This window comes from Anomaloglossus baeobatrachus, chromosome 4, assembly GCF_048569485.1.
Source record: "Anomaloglossus baeobatrachus isolate aAnoBae1 chromosome 4, aAnoBae1.hap1, whole genome shotgun sequence".
Taxonomy (NCBI): Eukaryota; Metazoa; Chordata; class Amphibia; order Anura; family Aromobatidae; genus Anomaloglossus; species Anomaloglossus baeobatrachus.
Window position 1 is genome coordinate 3964289 of NC_134356.1, and position 20327 is coordinate 3984615.

General features: G+C 60.3%; 1 protein-coding gene across 1 annotated transcript in view; it reads right to left on the bottom strand.

Moving 5' to 3' along the window:
* Positions 1–20327, bottom strand: part of ABCC9 (ATP binding cassette subfamily C member 9) — a 132811-nt gene that overhangs the window by 16426 nt on the left and 96058 nt on the right. The window contains exons 7-16 of the mRNA XM_075342467.1: positions 19447–19572; positions 19023–19122; positions 18675–18910; positions 18430–18602; positions 6870–6939; positions 6640–6797; positions 2505–2597; positions 2319–2421; positions 880–981; positions 15–135 (exon numbers count right to left, since the gene is read on the bottom strand). Of these exons, the coding sequence (XP_075198582.1) occupies positions 15–135; positions 880–981; positions 2319–2421; positions 2505–2597; positions 6640–6797; positions 6870–6939; positions 18430–18602; positions 18675–18910; positions 19023–19122; positions 19447–19572 (1282 nt within the window). The remainder of the gene's footprint in view (positions 1–14; positions 136–879; positions 982–2318; positions 2422–2504; positions 2598–6639; positions 6798–6869; positions 6940–18429; positions 18603–18674; positions 18911–19022; positions 19123–19446; positions 19573–20327) is intronic.

Sequence of the window (20327 nt, forward strand, 5' to 3'; positions counted from 1 at the left end):
CCCGAATGTCGTACCCAAGGTCCCCTCGTAACACTCAGACTCGATGTTCAGGAAACTGTTCACCTTCTTCACCGCTCCGATCTGAACCTCCAGGTCCGCGAGATTCCGCACCACCCAATTCAGGTAATTAGTGACCTACAGAGAGGACCCCCGAAATATTACACAGCACCCCCTGTACGAGAAGTCACCTCCAGAGCTGCACTCACTATTCTGCTATTATATCATGTCTTATCCTCCAGTCACCTCCAGAGCTGCACTCACTATTCTGCTATTATATCATGTCTTATCCTCCAGTCACCTCCAGAGCTGCACTCCCTGTTCTGCTGTTACATCATGTCTTATCCTCCAGTCACCTCCAGAGCTGCAGTCCCTGTTCTGCTGTTACATTGTGTCTTATCCTCCAGTCACCTCCAGAGCTGCAGTCCCTGTTCTGCTGTTACATTGTGTCTTATCCTCCAGTCACCTCCAGAGCTGCAGTCACTACTCTGCTGTTACATTGTGTCTTATCCTCCAGTCACCTCCAGAGCTGCAGTCACTATTCTGCTGTTACATCATGTCTTATCCTTCAGTCACCTCTAGAGCTGCAGTCACTATTCTGCTGTTACATCATGTCTTATCCTCCAGTCACCTCCAGAGCTGCAGTCACTATTCTGCTGTTACATCATGTCTTATCCTCCAGTCACCTCCAGAGCTGCAGTCACTATTCTGCTGTTACATCATGCTTTATCCTCCAGTCACCTCCAGAGCTGCAGTCACTATTCTGCTGTTACATCATGTCTTATCCTCCAGTCACCTCCAGAGCTGCAGTCACTATTCTGCTGTTACATCGTGTCTTATCCTCCAGTCACCTCCAGAGCTGCAGTCTGGAGAAACACAAACCGTCAAGGCGTAGGTGAGGCCCAGTCCGACGATGCCTGAGGTGAGTCCAGAAGTGATGGAGGTGACGGCCGCTGTAAGGACGATGCAGGCGCCCAAGTAATCCTAGGAGGGGAGATAAAAATATACAGATCATGTACAGCTGCACAGCAGTGTGTATGGATGACGGGCGCAGTGTGGATGGATGATGGGCACAGTGTGGATGGATGATGGGTGCAGTGTGGATGGATGATGGGTGCAGTGTGGATGGGCGCAGTGTGGAAGGATGATGGGTGCAGTGTGGATGGATGATGGGCGCAGTGTGGATGGATGATGGGCGCAGTGTGGATGGATGATGGGCGCAGTGTGGATGGATGATGGGCGCAGTGTGGATGGATGACGGGCGCAGTGTGTATGGATGACGGGCGCAGTGTGGATGGATGATGGGCGCAGTGTGGATGGATGATGGGTGCAGTGTGGATGGATGATGGGCGCAGTGTGGATGGATGATGGGCGCAGTGTGGATGGATGATGGGCGCAGTGTGGATGGATGATGGGTGCAGTGTGGATGGATGATGGGCGCAGTGTGGATGGATGATGGGCGCAGTGTGGATGGATGATGGGCGCAGTGTGGATGGATGACGGGTGCAGTGTGGATGGATGACGGGTGCAGTGTGGATGGATGACGGGTGCAGTGTGATGGATGATGGACACAGTGAGGATGGATGATGGGGGCAGTGTGGATGGATGATGGACGCAGTGTGGATGGATGATGGGCGCAGTGTGGATGGATGATGGGCGCAGTGTGGATGGATGATGGGCACAGTGTGGATGGATGATGGGCGCAGTGTGGATGGATGACGGGCGCAGTGTGTATGGATGACGGGCGCAGTGTGGATGGATGATGGGCGCAGTGTGGATGGATGATGGGCGCAGTGTGGATGGATGACGGGGGCAGTGTGGATGGATGATGGGCGCAGCGTGGATGGATGATGGGCGCAGTGAGGATGGATATTGGGCGCAATGTGGATGGATGATGGGCGCAGTGTGGATGGATGATGGATGCAGTGTGGATGGATGATGGGCGCAGTGTGGCGCAGTGTGGATGGATGACGGGCGCAGTGTGGATGGATGATGGGCGCAGTGTGGATGGATGATGGGCGCAGTGTGGATGGATGATGGGCGCAGTGTGGATGGATGATGGGCGCAGTGTGGATGGATGATGGGTGCAGTGTGGATGGATGATGGGTGCAGTGTGGATGGATGATGGGCGCAGTGTGGATGGATGATGGGCGCAGTGTGGATGGATGATGGGCGCAGTGTGGATGGATGATGGGTGCAGTGTGGATGGATGATGGGCGCAGTGTGGATGGATGATGGGCGCAGTGTGGATGGATGATGGGCGCAGTGTGGATGGATGATGGGCGCAGTGTGGATGGATGACGGACACAGTGTATCCTCACCGTCCGGACCTCCAGCCACCTGTTAGCCGCGGTCAGGAACAGATAGGCCAGGTTGTTGGTGTCGCTCAGCTCCAGCATCCGCTGCTTGAATCTGGACTCGTGTCTATGGGTGATGAGTGGAGGATGATTACTCTGCTGCCAGCATCATACACTGCACTATTCCTAGGCATGAAACATGGCAGATACCTGAAGGCGCGGATGGTGGTCAGCCCCTCAGCCGTCTCCGAGAAGTGGCAGAGCAGAGGAAGCTGAGTGTTATCATCCAATTCCTGGAGATCCCTGGAATACACGGAGGATGGGGGTGATAACGTGTGCGGGGTCTGCGAGGAGCGCCACTTAAAGGGCCAGCATCATTAGCATGGGGTCGGCTGCCTTGTACATGCCACCCCGGATGTGCCGACACCCTGATAGTAGATCTGCCCTGGAGCCACAGATCCAGAGTCTGGAATGCGGGGGTCCCCCATTATATGCTCGGGGCCGGGAATCCTGTGGTCCCTTGTTATCTGCTCGGGGGCCAGGAATGCTGGGGTCCCCTGTTATCTGCTCTGGACCGGGAATCCTGTGGTCCCTTGTTATCTGTTCGGGGGCCAGGAATGCTGGGGTCCCCTGTTATCTGCTCGGGGGCCGGGAATGCTGGGACCCCCCGTTATCTGTTCTGGGGTCGGGAATGCTGGGGTCCCCTGTTATCTGCTCAGGGGCCGGGAATGCTGGGGTCCCCTGTTATTTGTTCTGGGGTTGGGAATGCTGGGGTCCCCTGTTATCTGCTCGGGGCCAGGAATGCTGGAGCCCCCCCCATCATCTGCTCTGGACTGGGAATGCTGGAGCCCCCTGTCATCTGCTCGGAGCCAGGAATGTTGGGAGCCCCCCAGTATCTGCTCAGGGCCAGGAATGCTGGGTGCCCCCTGTGAAGATACAGCCCTGTAAAATGTCTGTCAGGGGTTAATGTTGTGAATATGTTTTCCAGTTTGGGGCTCCCTCTTGTGGTCAGTGCTGGCGGTGCAGTTGATGTGTGGAATGAATGCCACACACCTGTAGAGGACTGGCAATCAGGGTCAGACTGGGACTATATAACTGAGTAGCTTTCTCTTGTTACTTGCCGGTGGTCAATGGTCTCCTGTGTAGTGAGGACATTCTGTAACCAGCTCTGCTCACTTCCAGAACTCCTCTCAGATAAGTGGTCTTTGTACCTCTGCTGTTTGTTTCCACTTTCTTGGTGTTTTTTTCTGCTTTGATAGTAATGCTTGATTCCTATTTTGTCTGTGTGGAGTTCCTGGTGTAATGGGATCATTCCCTACTGGGAGTGTCTGTATACTTAGCTCCATGATTGTGTTATGTATTGTGTTTGTCATGCTTGGTATTATTCAGTCTCTCATCTGTATTAGTGTTTTTGGCTCCTAGTAACATCAGAGTGCTGATACAGTGGGGGAGAGGTTGTGTGATCTCAGGATTTTTCCATATCAGTCGTGCTGGTATTTATTAGGGTTTTTACGGCTGCAGACAGTTGCTCATTCCTATCCTTTCCTATAAAGAAAGTTTGGGCCTCACCTTTGCTGAATCTGTTTTCTAGCTTTGTATTGTGTTTTTCTATATCACTGTAGCCTTTACATGTGGGGGGCTATCTATCTATCTTTGGGGACTGCTCTGAGGCAGATTAGCTTTTTTATATCTGTATCTGTGAGATTATTTAGTTCTCCAGCTGTGTCGAGGCGTCCAGGTCATCGTAGGCACGTCCCACGGCTATTTCTAGTTGTGTGTCAGGATGAGGTCTACAGTCCGTTAAGGTTCCAGCCACTCTGTTACCTTTTGGGATTCCGCATTTTCTGATCCTCCTCGGTCCCTGAATCATAACAGGTTAATGTTCTTAATTTGGCCAGACATGGGTCCCTGTGGTGTGGTAACTGGTGTTTGTTGAGTCATTGTTTTCTCCAGGACTATCGGAGCCATCCATTGTGTGAGGTTGTGTATTTCCCCCTCGGCCTCTCTGTCTACCTCACTCAGAAGAGAATTACCTATGCGGATTGGAATGTCAGCCAATCAGAGCACAGCCTTATTCCACCAATCCGGTGAGACCACATTCCCTGGTGCTCGGGAGATAAGAAGGGAATGTTGGGGTCACCAGGTGGTTCTTTGTTACATGGCTGCAATTCAGGGGTTTAGGTCCCAGGTGGAATCCATTACCAGCCTAGGCTCTTAGGGGATCTGAAACTGGATTATATTGTGCAGGATCACCACCGAGGATCCTAGGATTCAGCTGGAAGAAACCCAGGGTGGGATGATTCAGTTCCTGGGCTACAGACCATGCTGTGCTGTGAATCCTCCCACACTTGTCCCTGTCCTGTTCTCGGTGGGGCTGGTTTGGGGGGATGTGGCCCTGGAGGCTCCAAAAACCCCAATATTCTACTCCCCGGTGACCAGCGGAAGGTGAGACTCTGCTACATCGAGTGGTTTGCAGGGTTTTGTGTTATTTGCCTGTGACTGGTGGGATCCAATAAAGTCTCCGCAGGAGAGCACCCACTGACCCCCGTATCTCCACAGGAGAGCACCCACTGACCCCCGTGTCTCCACAGGAGGGCACCCACTGACCCCCGTATCTCCACAGGAGAGCACCCACTGACCCCCGTGTCTCCACAGGAGGGCACCCACTGACCCCCGTGTCTCCACAGGAGGGCACCCACTGACCCCCGTGTCTCCACAGGAGGGCACCGACTGACCCCCGCGTCTCCACAGGAGATCACCCACTGACTCCCGCGTCTCCACAGGACAGCACCCACTGACCCCCGCGTCTCCACAGGAGTGCACCCATTGACCCCCGCGTCTCCACAGGAGGGCACCCACTGACCCCCGTGTCTCCACAGGAGTGCACCCACTGGCCCCCGTGTCTCCACAGGAGAGCACCCACTGACCCCCGCGTCTCCACAGGAGAGCACCCGCTGACCCCCGCCTCTCCACAGGAGAGCACCCCGCTGACCCCCGCGTCTCCACAGGAGAGCACCCGCTGACCCCCGCTGTCTCCACAGGAGAGCACCCGCTGACCCCCCGTGTCTCCACAGGAGGGCACCCACTGACCCCCGTGTCTCCACAGGAGAGCACCCACTGACCCCCGTGTCTCTACAGGAGAGCACCCACTGACCCCCGTGTCTCCACAGGAGGGCACCCACTGACCCCCGTGTCTCCACAGGAGGGCACCCACTGACCCCCGTGTCTCCACAGGAGGGCACCCACTGGCCCCCGTATCTCCACAGGAGAGCACCCACTGACCCCCGCGTCTCCACAGGAGGGCACCCACTGACCCCCGTGTCTCCACAGGAGGGCACCCACTGACCACCGCGTCTCCACAGGAGAGCACCCACTGACCCCCGTGTCTCCACAGGAGGGCACCCACTGACCCCCGTGTCTCCACAGGAGGGCACCCACTGACCCCCGTGTCTCCACAGGAGGGCACCCACTGGCCCCCGTATCTCCACAGGAGAGCACCCACTGACCCCCGCGTCTCCACAGGAGGGCACCCACTGACCCCCGTGTCTCCACAGGAGGGCACCCACTGACCCCCGCGTCTCCACAGGAGAGCACCCACTGACCCCCGCGTCTCCACAGAAGAGCACCCGCTGACCCCCGTGTCTCCACACCACCCCGCATTATCTGCTCGAGCCCATGAATGTTTGCGCCCCCATTATCTGCTTGGGGACAGGAATGTTGGGGTCCCCGATATCTGCTCGAGGACGGGAATGTTGGGGTCCCCGTTATCTGCTCGGGGCCGGGAATGTTGGGGTCCCCGTTATCTGCTCGGGGCCGGGGAATGTTGGGGTCCCCGATATCTGTTCGAGGACGGAAATATTGGGGTCCCCGTTATCTGTTCGAGGACGGGAATGTTGCGTTATCTGTTCGAGGACGGGAATGTTGGGGTCCCCGTTATCTGCTCGGGGCCGGGAATGTTGGGGTCCCCAATATCTGCTCGAGGACGGGAATATTGGGGTCCCCGTTATCTGCTCGAGGACGGGAATGTTGGGGTCCCCATTATCTGCTCGAGGACGGGAATGTTGGGGTCCCCGTTATCTGCTCGGGGCCGGGAATGTTGGGGTCCTCGTTATCTGCTCGGGGCCGGGAATGTTGGGGTCCCCGATATCTGCTCGAGGACGGGAATATTGGGGTCCCCGTTATCTGGTCGAGGACGGGAATGTTGGGGTCCCCGTTATCTGCTCGGGGCCGGGAATGTTGGGGTCCCCGTTATCTGCTCGGGGCCGGGAATGTTGGGGTCCCCGTTATCTGCTCGGGGAGGGGAATGTTGGGGTCCCCGTTATCTGCTCGGGGAGCCCATACTCACTTGGAGGCGACTCTGAAGTATTTCTGGATGAAGTAGAAGGCGACGCCGAGAGGGAGAAGCGCGATCAGGAACAGGGGGTTTGCGTAGCTGATGACCCCGATGGCGGAGAGGCAGAGGAGGGAGGAGCGGGTGAGCGACTCCAGGGTGGGGGGGATGTGCTGCGGGGACACAAGGGTCACGTCAGTAATGGGGTACGTCATTACTGAGCGCTGTAATCGCCGCCGTCTCACCTGATCAATGATGTTTGTATCGGCCGAGAAGCGATTTAGGATCAGTCCGAGCGGCGTCGTGTCAAAGAACCTGCAGAAAAGGATACAATGTATCACAGGGAGTAAACGAACAAAAAGCTCACCCCAATATAAAGATGTGATCCTGAGACGCTGCACGGATGGAGGCAGATCCACAGCATGGAGGGAATGAAAACCCAGCAACTGCGACTTCTATTTCAACAAGGTTAAAAGCGATAAAACCAATTCACATGAATGGAAAGGAAGCCGCGTTCCGGACAGCGCATGTCCTTAGTCATCTAACATCATGAGTGAACACAAATGTTTATAGCCAAAAAGAAACATGTGACAACCAATCACCTGACAGCTGCTTACATTGCCCCTGTGCACACTGGTAAAGTGCTGCGCTTCTGATGCTTGTTATATCATAGAGATGTTCTTAATGTGCGACTTGTGCTCCCTACATATTGTACATCACAGGAGGTGCAGGTGATCAAATAAATGACCCCACTGGATCCACAATTCATAAAGGTTTTAATATTAAATTCTTTTTTTGATGTACAAGAAAACATTTTCTTTGAATTGTACATATGTTTGCACAAAGCGCATAATTTGTGTCCACACTTGTAGGACCCAGTAGTGGAAAGCCACGTTCTTGCATTGTAGTTTTTATTCTGAGAAATTTTGTTTAAGTGGTCACTGGGAGACAAAATCCAACCTATGGTGCGGCTTCTTTACACCATCCCCTAGAACAAGCTTTACACCATCCCCTAGAACAAACTTTACACCATCCTCTAGAATGTTTTTTAAGGTATTATCGATAGTCAAAATGGGCAAGAATTTATTTGCAATATTAAAGGGGTGATTCACCCATATTTTTTATTGTCTAGATTGATATTATATTGAGAAACAATGTTTCTCTCAAATACCTTGTGTTGTCAATAGTGCCTGTGAGAGGCGCTATTGCAGACCGCTGCTCCCCGTCCAGTGACGTACCCGTCCAATGCTGCCTCGTCACATCCGTGCAGCCGGCTACAGTCTGAGCCCATCTGCTCCCTGCTCCTCCTCCCTCCTCCCTCACAGCATGTCTCTTGCTTGCAGCCTTCTGCGAGGAGGGAGGAGGAGGGGGAAGCAGGAGATGCGCCGTGCTGTGCTAGGAGGGAGGAGGAGGGGGGAGCAGGAGACGCGCCGTGCTGTGCTAGGAGGGAGGAGGAGGGGGGAGCAGGAGATGCGCCGTGCTGTGCTAGGAGGGAGGAGGAGGGGGGAGCAGGAGATGCGCTGTGCTGTGCTAGGAGGGAGGAGGAGGGGGGAGCAGGAGATGCGCCGTGCTGTGCTACGAGGGAGGAGGAGGGGGGAGCAGGAGATGCGCCGTGCTGTGCTAGGAGGGAGGAGGAGGGGGGAGCAGGAGATGCGCCGTGCTGTGCTAGGAGGGAGGAGGAGGGGGGAGCAGGAGATGCGCCGTGCTGTGCTAGGAGGGAGGAGAAGGGGGAAGCAGGAGATGCGCCGTGCTGTGCTAGGAGGGAGGAGGAGGGGGGAGCAGGAGATGCGCCGTGCTGTGCTAGGAGGGAGGAGGAGGGGGGAGCAGGAGACGCGCCGTGCTGTGCTAGGAGGGAGGAGGAGGGGGGAGCAGGAGACGCGCCGTGCTGTGCTAGGAGGGAGGAGGAGGGGGGAGCAGGAGAATGCGCCGTGCTGTGCTAGGAGGGAGGAGGAGGGGGAGCAGGAGATGCGCCGTGCTGTGCTAGGAGGGAGGAGGAGGGGAGAGCAGGAGACGCGCCGTGCTGTGCTAGGAGGGAGGAGGAGGGGGGAGCAGGAGATGCGCCGTGCTGTGCTAGGAGGGAGGAGGAGGGGGGAGCAAGAGATGCGCCGTGCTGTGCTAGGAGGGAGGAGGAGGGGGGAGCAGGAGATGCGCCGTGCTGTGCTAGGAGGGAGGAGGGAGGGGGGGGAGCAGGAGATGCGCCGTGCTGTGCTAGGATGGAGGAGGAGGGGGAAGGCAGGAGATGCGCCGTGCTGTGCTAGGAGGGAGGAGGAGGGGGGGAGCAGGAGATGCGCCGTGCTGTGCTAGGAGGGAGGAGGAGGGGGGAGCAGGAGATGCGCCGTGCTGTGCTAGGAGGGAGGAGGAGGGGGGAGCAAGAGATGCGCCGTGCTGTGCTAGGAGGGAGGAGGAGGGGGGAGCAGGAGATGCGCCGTGCTGTGCTAGGAGGGAGGAGGAGGGGGGAGCAGGAGATGCGCTGTGCTGTGCTAGGAGGGAGGAGAAGGGGGAAGCAGGAGATGCGCCGTGCTGTGCTAGGAGGGAGGAGGAGGGGGGAGCAGGAGATGCGCCGTGCTGTGCTAGGAGGGAGGAGGAGGGGGGAGCAGGAGATGCGCCGTGCTGTGCTAGGAGGGAGGAGGAGGGGGGGGAGCAGGAGACGCGCCCGTGCTGTGCGAGGAGGGAGGAGGAGGGGGGAGCAGGAGATGCGCTGTGCTGTGCTAGGAGGGAGGAGGAGGGGGGAGCAGGAGATGCGCCGTGCTGTGCTAGGAGGGAGGAGGAGGGGGGAGCAGGAGATGCGCTGTGCTGTGCTAGGAGGGAGGAGGAGGGGGGAGCAGGAGATGCGCTGTGCTGTGCTAGGAGGGAGGAGAAGGGGGAAGCAGGAGATGCGCCGTGCTGTGCTAGGAGGGAGGAGGAGGGGGGAGCAGGAGATGCGCCGTGCTGTGCTAGGAGGGAGGAGGAGGGGGGAGCAGGAGATGCGCTGTGCTGTGCTAGGAGGGAGGAGGAGGGGGAATCAGGAGATGCGCCGTGCTGTGCTAGGAGGGAGGAGGAGGGGGGGAGCAGGAGATGCGCCGTGCTGTGCTAGGAGGGAGGAGGAGGGGGGAGCAGGAGATGCGCCGTGCTGTGCTAGGATGGAGGAGGAGGGGGGAGCAGGAGATGCGCTGTGCTGTGCTAGGAGGGAGGAGGAGGGGGAATCAGGAGATGCGCTGTGCTGTGCTAGGAGGGAGGAGGAGGGGGGGAGCAGGAGATGCGCCGTGCTGTGCTAGGATGGAGGAGGAGGGGGGAGCAGGAGATGCGCCGTGCTGTGCTAGGAGGGAGGAGGAGGGGGGAGCAGGAGATGCGCCGTGCTGTGCTAGGAGGGAGGAGGAGGGGGGAGCAGGAGATGCGCCGTGCTGTGCTAGGAGGGAGGAGGAGGGGGGAGCAGGAGATGCGCCGTGCTGTGCTAGGAGGGAGGAGGAGGGGGGGAGCAGGAGATGCGCCGTGCTGTGCTAGGAGGGAGGAGGAGGGGGGAGCAGGAGATGCGCCGTGCTGTGCTAGGAGGGAGGAGGAGGGGGGAGCAGGAGATGCGCCGTGCTGTGCTAGGAGGGAGGAGGAGGGGGGAGCAGGAGATGCGCTGTGCTGTGCTAGGAGGGAGGAGGAGGGGGGAGCAGGAGACGCGCCGTGCTGTGCTAGGAGGGGAGGAGGAGGGGGAGCAGGAGACGCGCCGTGCTGTGCTAGGAGGGAGGAGGAGGGGGGAGCAGGAGATGCGCCGTGCTGTGCTAGGAGGGAGGAGGAGGGGGGGAGCAGGAGATGCGCCGTGCTGTGCTAGGAGGGAGGAGGAGGGGGGAGCAGGAGATGCGCCGTGCTGTGCTAGGAGGGAGGAGGAGGGGGGAGCAGGAGATGCGCCGTGCTTTGCTAGGAGGGAGGAGGAGGGGGGAGCAGGAGATGCGCCGTGCTATGCTAGGAGGGAGGAGGAGGGGGGAGCAGGAGATGCGCCGTGCTATGCTAGGAGGGAGGAGGAGGGGGGAGCAGGAGATGCGCCGTGCTGTGCTAGGAGGGAGGAGGAGGGGGGAGCAGGAGATGCGCCGTGCTGTGCTAGAGGGAGGAGGAGGGGGGAGCAGGAGATGCGCTGTGCTGTGCTAGGAGGGAGGAGGAGGGGGAATCAGGAGATGCGCCGTGCTGTGCTAGGAGGGAGGAGGAGGGGGGAGCAGGAGATGCGCCGTGCTGTGCTAGGAGGGGAGGAGGAGGGGGGAGCAGGAGATGCGCCGTGCTGTGCTAGGAGGGAGGAGGAGGGGGGGAGCAGGAGATGCGCCGTGCTGTGCTAGGAGGGAGGAGGAGGGGAGGAGCAGGAGATGCGCCGTGCTGTGCTAGGATGGAGGAGGAGGGGGGAGCAGGAGATGCGCCGTGCTGTGCTAGGAGGGAGGAGGAGGGGGGAGCAGGAGATGCGCCGTGCTGTGCGAGGAGGGAGGAGGAGGGGGGAGCAGGAGATGCGCCGTGCTGTGCTAGGAGGGAGGAGGAGGGGGGAGCAGGAGATGCGCCGTGCTGTGCTAGGAGGGAGGAGGAGGGGGGAGCAGGAGATGCGCCGTGCTGTGCTAGGAGGGAGGAGGAGGGGGGAGCAGGAGATGCGCCGTGCTGTGCTAGGAGGGAGGAGGAGGGGGGAGCAAGAGATGCGCCGTGCTGTGCTAGGAGGGAGGAGGAGGGGGGAGCAAGAGATGCGCCGTGCTGTGCTAGGAGGGAGGAGGAGGGGGGAGCAGGAGATGCGCCGTGCTGTGCTAGGAGGGAGGAGGAGGGGGGAGCAGGAGATGCGCCGTGCTGTGCTAGGAGGGAGGAGGAGGGGGGAGCAGGAGACGGCCCGTGCTGTGCGAGGAGGGAGGAGGAGGGGGAGCAGGAGATGCGCTGTGCTGTGCTAGGAGGGAGGAGAAGGGGGAAGCAGGAGATGCGCCGTGCTGTGCTAGGAGGGAGGAGGAGGGGGGAGCAGGAGATGCGCCGTGCTGTGCTAGGAGGGAGGAGGAGGGGGGAGCAGGAGATGCGCTGTGCTGTGCTAGGAGGGAGGAGGAGGGGGGAATCAGGAGATGCGCTGTGCTGTGCTAGGAGGGAGGAGGAGGGGGGAGCAGGAGATGCGCCGTGCTGTGCTAGGAGGGAGGAGGAGGGGGGGAGCAGGAGATGCGCCGTGCTGTGCTAGGAGGGAGGAGGGGGGAGCAGGAGATGCGCCGTGCTGTGCTAGGAGGAAGGAGGAGCAGGAGATGCGCCGTGCTGTGCTAGGAGGGGAGGAGGAGGGGGAGCAGGAGATGCGCCGTGCTATGCTAGGAGGGAGGAGGAGGGGGGAGCAGGAGATGCGCCGTGCTGTGCTAGGAGGGAGGAGGAGGGGGGAGCAGGAGACACGCCGTGCTATGCTAGGAGGGAGGAGGAGGGGGGAGCAGGAGATGCGCCGTGCTGTGCTAGGAGGGAGGAGGGAGGGGGGAGGGGGGGAGGAGGAGCAGGGAGCAAATGGGCTGTGACAGCAGTGAAACGCCGCTCACAGCTCAGAGTCTGGAAGACTGTAGCTGGCTGCACGGATGTGACGAGGCAGCATTGGACGGGTACGTCACTGGACGGGGAGCAGCAGTCTGCAATATCGCCTCTCACAGGCACTATTGACAACACAAGGTATTTGAGAGAAACATTGTTTCTCAATATAATATCGATCTAGACAATAAAAAATATGGGTGAATCACCCCTTTAACTATAGAAAAATAATCTTTGCTAAATTTAGTAGAAAAGACTACCGAATTGGAGGATGTTTTTTCAGAAAAGGTTTTTTTCATCAAATACTGATCTCTGCTTTTTTCATTGGTTTTGTCCATGGGAACCCTAACCCTAACGTATCACAGGGGTCCACTCTTAAAGGGACAGTACACATAAATGAACATCACAGGTCACATGACTGCTATATAGAGCTATTATAATGAGCGCTGAAGCGTTATACAGTCCGGCGTGCCGCAAACACCGGGGAGGGGGACCTCATAACCAAACAGGTACCACTAAATACAGAAACTGAGAGTGACGCGGCCTCCCCGGCCCCCGAGCAATGTCCACCACAAGAAACGTCCACAGCTGACGAGTGACGTGGCCTCCCCAGCCCCCGAGCAATGTCCATCACAAGAAACATCCCAGCCCCCGAGTGACGCGGCCTCCCCGGCCCCCGAGCAATGTCCACCACAAGGAACATCCACAGCCCCCGAGTGACGCGGCCTCCCCGGCCCCCGAGCAATGTCCACCACAAGAAACATCCCCAGCCCCCGAGTGACGCGGCCTCCCCGGCCCCCGAGCAATGTCCACCACAAGAAACATCCCCAGCCCCCGAGTGACGCGGCCTCACCAACCCCCGAGCAATGTCCACCACAAGAAACATCCCCAGCCCCCGAGTGACGCGTCCTCACCAACCCCCGAGCAATGTCCACCACAAGGAACATCCCCAGCCCCCGAGTGACGCGGCCTCCCCGGCCCCCGAGCAATGTCCACCACAAGGAACATCCACAGCCCCCGAGTGATGCAGCCTCCCCGGCCCCCGAGCAATGTCCACCACAAGAAACGTCCACAGCCCCCGAGTGACGCGGCCTCCCCGGCCCCCGAGCAATGTCCACCACAAGGAACATCCACAGCCCCCGAGTGATGCAACCTCCCCGGCCCCCGAGCAATGTCCACCACAAGGAACATCCACAGCCCCCGAGTGATGCAACCTCCCTGGCCCCCGAGCAATGTCCACCACAAGAAACATCCGCAGCCGACGAGTGACGTGGCCTCCCCGGCCCCCGAGCAATGTCCACCACAAGAAATATCCGCAGCCCCCGAGTGACACGGCCTCCCCGGCCCCCGAGCAATGTCCACCACAAGAAACATCCCCAGCCCCCGAGTGACATGGCCTCCCCGGCCCCCGAGCAATGTCCACCACAAGGAACATCCACAGCCCTCGAGTGATACAACCTCCCCGGCCCCCGAGCAACGTCCACCACAAGAAACATCCGTAGCCCCCGAGTGACGCGGCCTCCCCGGCCCCCGAGCAATGTCCACCACAAGAAACGTCCACAGCCCCCGAGTGACGCGGCCTCCCCGGCCCCGAGCAATGTCCACCACAAGGAACGTCCACAGCTGACGAGTGACGTGGCCTCCCCAACCCCCGAGCAATGTCCACAAGAAACGTCCCCAGCCCCCAAATGACGCGGCCTCCCTGGCCCCCGAGCAATGTCCACCACAAGAAACATCCCCAGCCCCCGAGTGACGCGGCCTCCCTGGCCCCCGAGCAATGCTCACCACAAGGAACGTCCACAGCCGACGAGTGACGCGGCCTCCCTGGCCCCCGAGCAATGTCCACCACAAGAAACATCCGCAGCCCCCGAGTGACGCGGCCTCCCCGGCCCCCGAGCAATGTCCACCACAAGGAACATCCCCAGCCCCCGAGTGACGCGGCCTCCCTGGCCCCCGAGCAATGTCCACCACAAGAAACATCCCCAGCCCCCGAGTGACATGGCCTCCCCGGCCCCCGAGCAATGTCCACCACAAGGAACATCCACAGCCCCCGAGTGATGCAACCTCCCCGGCCCCCGAGCAATGTCCACCACAAGAAACATCCGCAGCCCCTGAGTGACGCGGCCTCTCCGGCCCCCGAGCAATGTCCACCACAAGAAACGTCCACAGCCCCCGAGTGACGCGGCCTCCCCGGCCCCCGAGCAATGTCCACCACAAGAAATATCCGCAGCCCCCGAGTGACACGGCCTCCCCGGCCCCCGAGCAATGTCCACCACAAGAAACATCCCCAGCCCCCGAGTGACATGGCCTCCCCGGCCCCCGAGCAATGTCCACCACAAGGAACATCCACAGCCCTCGAGTGATACAACCTCCCCGGCCCCCGAGCAACGTCCACCACAAGAAACATCCGTAGCCCCCGAGTGACGCGGCCTCCCCGGCCCCCGAGCAATGTCCACCACAAGAAACGTCCACAGCCCCCGAGTGACGCGGCCTCCCCGGCCCCCGAGCAATGTCCACCACAAGGAACGTCCACAGCTGACGAGTGACGTGGCCTCCCCAACCCCCGAGCAATGTCCACAAGAAACGTCCCCAGCCCCCAAATGACGCGGCCTCCCTGGCCCCCGAGCAATGTCCACCACAAGAAACATCCCCAGCCCCCGAGTGACGCGGCCTCCCTGGCCCCCGAGCAATGCTCACCACAAGGAACGTCCACAGCCGACGAGTGACGCGGCCTCCCTGGCCCCCGAGCAATGTCCACCACAAGAAACATCCGCAGCCCCCGAGTGACGCGGCCTCCCCGGCCCCCGAGCAATGTCCACCACAAGGAACATCCCCAGCCCCCGAGTGACGCGGCCTCCCTGGCCCCCGAGCAATGTCCACCACAAGAAACATCCCCAGCCCCCGAGTGACATGGCCTCCCCGGCCCCCGAGCAATGTCCACCACAAGGAACATCCACAGCCCCCGAGTGATGCAACCTCCCCGGCCCCCGAGCAATGTCCACCACAAGAAACATCCGCAGCCCCTGAGTGACGCGGCCTCTCCGGCCCCCGAGCAATGTCCACCACAAGAAACGTCCACAGCCCCCGAGTGACGCGGCCTCCCCGGCCCCCGAGCAATGTCCACCACAAGAAACGTCCACAGCCCCCGAGTGACGCGGCCTCCCCGGCCCCCGAGCAATGTCCACCACAAGGAACGTCCACAGCCAACGAGTGACGTGGCCTCCCCAACCCCCGAGCAATGTCCACCACAAGAAACGTCCCCAGCCAATGAGTGACGCAGCCTCCCCAACCCCCGAGCAATGTCCACCACAAGAAACGTCCCCAGCCAACGAGTGACGCGGCCTCCCCGGCCCCCGAGCAATGTCCACCACAAGGAACGTCCACAGCCCCCGAGTGACGCGGCCTCCCCGGCCCCCGAGCAATGTCCACCACAAGGAACGTCCACAGCCCCCGAGTGACGCGGCCTCCCCGGCCCCCGAGCAATGTCCACCACAAGGAACATCCCCAGCCCCCGAGTGACGCGGCCTCCCTGGCCCCCGAGCAATGTCCACCACAAGAAACATCCCCAGCCCCCGAGTGACATGGCCTCCCCGGCCCCCGAGCAATGTCCACCACAAGGAACATCCACAGCCCCCGAGTGATGCAACCTCCCCGGCCCCCGAGCAATGTCCACCACAAGAAACGTCCACAGCCCCCGAGTGACGCGGCCTCCCCGGCCCCCGAGCAATGTCCACCACAAGAAACATCCGCAGCCCCTGAGTGACGCGGCCTCTCCGGCCCCCGAGCAATGTCCACCACAAGAAACGTCCACAGCCCCCGAGTGACGCGGCCTCCCTGGCCCCCGAGCAATGTCCACCACAAGAAACGTCCACAGCCCCCGAGTGACGCGGCCTCCCCGGCCCCCGAGCAATGTCCACCACAAGGAACGTCCACAGCCAACGAGTGACGTGGCCTCCCCAACCCCCGAGCAATGTCCACCACAAGAAACGTCCCCAGCCAATGAGTGACGCAGCCTCCCCAACCCCCGAGCAATGTCCACCACAAGAAACGTCCCCAGCCAACGAGTGACGCGGCCTCCCCGGCCCCCGAGCAATGTCCACCACAAGGAACGTCCACAGCCCCCGAGTGACGCGGCCTCCCCGGCCCCCGAGCAATGTCCACCACAAGGAACGTCCACAGCCAACGAGTGACGTGGCCTCCCCAACCCCCGAGCAATGTCCACCACAAGAAACGTCCCCAGCCAACGAGTGACGCGGCCTCACCAACCCTGACGCTCACCTGATGGGGGCCAGGAAGCACTGCAGGGGGACACTCACCTGATGGGGGCCAGGAAGCGCTTCAGGGGGGCGCTCACCTGATGGGGGCCAGGAAACACTGCAGGGGGACGCTCACCTGATGGGGGCCAGGAAGCAGTGCAGGGGGACGCTCACCTGATGGGGGCCAGGAAGCACTGCAGGGGGACGCTCACCTGATGGGGGCTAGGAAGCACTGCAGGGGGACGCTCACCTGATGTGGGCCAGGAAGCAGTGCAGGGGGGCACTCACCTGATGTGGGCCAGGAAGCAGTGCAGGGGGGCACTCACCTGATGGGGGCCAGGAAGCGCTGCAGGGGCGCACTCACCTGATGGGGGCCAGGAAGCACTGCAGGGGACGCTCACCTGATGGGGGGCCAGGAAGCACTGCAGGGGGACGCTCACCTGATGGGGGGCCAGGAAGCACTGCAGGGGGACGCTCACCTGATGGGGGGACAGGAAGCACTGCAGGGGGACGCTCACCTGATGGGGGCCAGGAAGCACTGCAGGGGGGTGCTCACCTGATGGAGGCCAGGAACCGCACTGCAGGGGGGTACTCACCTGATAGGGGCCAGGAAGCACTGCAGGGGGACGCTCACCTGATGGGGGCCAGGAAGCACTGCAGGGGGACACTCACCTGATGGGGACCAGGAAGCAGTGCAGGGGGACGCTCACCTGATGGGGGCCAGGAAGCACTGCAGGGGGACGCTCACCTGATGGGGGCCAGGAAGCACTGCAAGGGGACGCTCTTCTTATGGGGGCCAGGAAGCAGTGCAGGTGGACGCTCACCTGATGGGAGCAAGGACGCGCTGCAGGGGGACGCTCACCTGATGGGGGCCAGGAAGCAGTGCAGGGGGGCGCTCACCTGATTGGGTCCAGGAAGCAGTGCAGGGGGGCACTCACCTGATGGAGAACGCTCACCTGATGGGGGCCAGGAAGCACTGCAGGGGGGCGCTCACCTGATGGGGGCCAGGAAGCGCTGTAGGGGGACGCTCACCTGATGGGGGCCAGGAAGCACTGCAGGGGACGCTCACCTAATGGGTGCCAGGAAGCACTGCAGGGGGACGCTCACCTGATGGGGGCCAGGAAGCACTGCAGGGGGACGCTCCCCTGATGGGGGCCAGGAAGCACTGCAGGGGGGTGCTCACCTGATGGGGGCCAGGAAGCAGTGCAGGGGGGCACTCACCTGATGGGGAACGCTCACCTGATGGGGGCCAGGAAGCAGTGCATGGGGGCACTCACCTGATGTGGCCCAGGAAGCAGTGCAGGGGGGCACTCACCTGATGGGGGCCAGGAAGCAGTGCATGGGGGCACTCACCTGATGTGGCCCAGGAAGCACTGCAGGGGGGTACTCACCTGATGGGGGCCAGGAAGCAGTGCATGGGGGCACTCACCTGATGTGGCCCAGGAAGCAGTGCAGGGGGGCACTCACCTGATGGGGGCCAGGAAGCAGTGCATGGGGGCACTCACCTGATGTGGCCCAGGAAGCAGTGCAGGGGGGCACTCACCTGATGGGGGCCAGGAAGCAGTGCAGGGGGGTACTCACCTGATAGGGGCCAGGAAGCACTGCAGGGGGACGCTCACCTGATGGGGGCCAGGAAGCACTGCAGGGGGACGCTCACCTGATGGGGGCCAGGAAGCACTGCAGGGGGACGCTCACCTGATGGGGGGCCAGGAAGCACTGCAGGGGGACACTCACATGATGGGGGCCAGGAAGCAGTGCAGGGGGACACTCACCTGATGGGGACCAGGAAGCAGTGCAGGGGGACGCTCACCTGATGGGGGCCAGGAAGCACTGCAGGGGGACGCTCACCTGATGGGGGCCAGGAAGCACTGCAAGGGGACGCTCACCTTATGGGGGCCAGGAAGCACTGCAGGGGGACGCTCACCTGATGGGGGGCCAGGAAGCACTGCAGGGGGACGCTCACCTTATGGGGGCCAGGAAGCACTGCAGGGGGACGCTCACCTGATGGGGGCCAGGAAGCAGTGCAGGGGGACGCTCACCTGATGGGTGCCAGGAAGCACTGCAGGGGGGTGCTCACCTGATGGGGGCCAGGATGATCTTCTTCAGCAGGTTGTGGTGCAGGTTGCGCGCCGCCGTCAGCCCCAGCCACTCCACACTCAGCGAGGTGATGAGGCACAGCAGGATGCCGGAGGCGCTGAGGACGCAGAACCCGGCCACGTAATACGTCTGCTCCGCCCGATCCCTCCGCGCCTGTGATGGAAGCGATCACATGAACGGCTGCCGCCAGCGGTTGCGCCATTCTGATGATGTCACGCAAGTTACCGTCACGTTGTAGGCGTCGGCGCTGCTGAGGTTCTGCGCTCCGGACGTCCAGCGCACCAGCCAGTAATCAATGGCCACAATCACCGAGTGCTTCACCAGCTTGGAGAAAACCATGAGGAACAGCAGCAGGTAGCCCCCCGAGGTCAGGTACCGCCAGCACGTGCGCCACGGCATCTTCGTCCGCAGCCGCAGGGCGGTGGACATGTCGTCCTCTTCATCCTCCTCTTCTTCCTCCTCTGTGTGATGAGAACCAAAGCTGACACCAGAGACAATAGCAGACGAAGCCCCTCATAGGAAGGGACCGGCCAAGACCTGCTGATCGAAGCCCCCCATGTGCCGAGCACTTACCCTCCCCCTCATCCTCAATCTGATGCACCTTGGCCTCCCGCGAATACATGGCTCTTCTGAGGGTCTTCCTCTCCATCGTGGCCTGGTCTGCCTCCGTGTCCTGTGCGAGGAAGACAAGAAGTGAGCGCAGCTCTGGAGGTGAATGCAGGAAAAGACAGAATGTAACAGCAGAGTAGTGAGTGCAGCTCTGGAGGTGACCGGAGGATAAGACATTATGTAACAGCAGAATAGTGAGTGCAGCTCTGGAGGTGACCGGAGGATAGGACACAATGTAACAGCAGAACAGTGAGTGCAGCTCTGGAGGTGACTGGAGGATAGGACACAATGTAACAGCAGAATAGTGAGTGCAGCTCTGGAGGTTACTGGAGTATAAGACACAATGTAACAGCAGAATAGTGAGTGCAGCTCTGGAGGGCAGTGGTACCTTCTCCAGCTCCTGGTCCTGCCGGTTCATCAGAGTCTTCCAGTGCTCGTACAGTTCGTTGTCGTTATTCTGAATATCCTTCAGGGTTCCTTCTCGGAGAATGAATCCGTCCTTCATGGCGATGATCTGCAGAGGAGACAGCAGGGGTCATTACAGTGTGTCATTGTAGAGCGGGGGTCGTTACAGTGTGTCAGTGTACAGCGGGGGTTGTAACAGTGTGTCCCTCCCCCGCCTGTGCTCATGGTGTAATAGTCTGTCTCTCCTTGACTGTCCTGTATGTACTACTGCTGGGAGATTGTTTGTTCTTCTCAGCATGGGACTTCTCCAATCCACAACTTGGTAAACAGAACAGAGCCAAGAGTCTAAAGTCCATTCATGTATCAAGTGTCCAGGCGGAGTTGGACTCTTCTGCCCACCTAAGGGGCTGATCCCAGGAGAAAAGAACAATGATACCCATGTTAGGTCAGTTAGTTGGATCTCGGCTGGAGAAGGACTAGGATCTATTGCTGAGGCTGGATCCTAGAGCCTGTGTATGGACTGTCAGACTGGAGATCAGTGGCCACGTGGGATTGTGTTTTGTTGTTCCCCCTGTTGGACTCAAGGAACTCATATAAGGACCATTGCCCTATTTTCCCTGTTGTTGGAATACCGGGAGGCGCCCCTGGATCTTTTGTTTTGTTGTGGACTCCTTGCAGACTTTAAGGATTTATATTTGTTTGGTGCTTTATCTTTGTGGTTCCAATAAAGCCCTTTAGATTGTTCCTTGGCCTGGCGTCCCTTACTGCTCTGCTGCATACCCCGTCACAAACTGGTTGGCAGCGGCGGGATCAGAGCAGAAGGAATGGAGGACAACAGCCCATTATCATCTGGAATCAGAACCT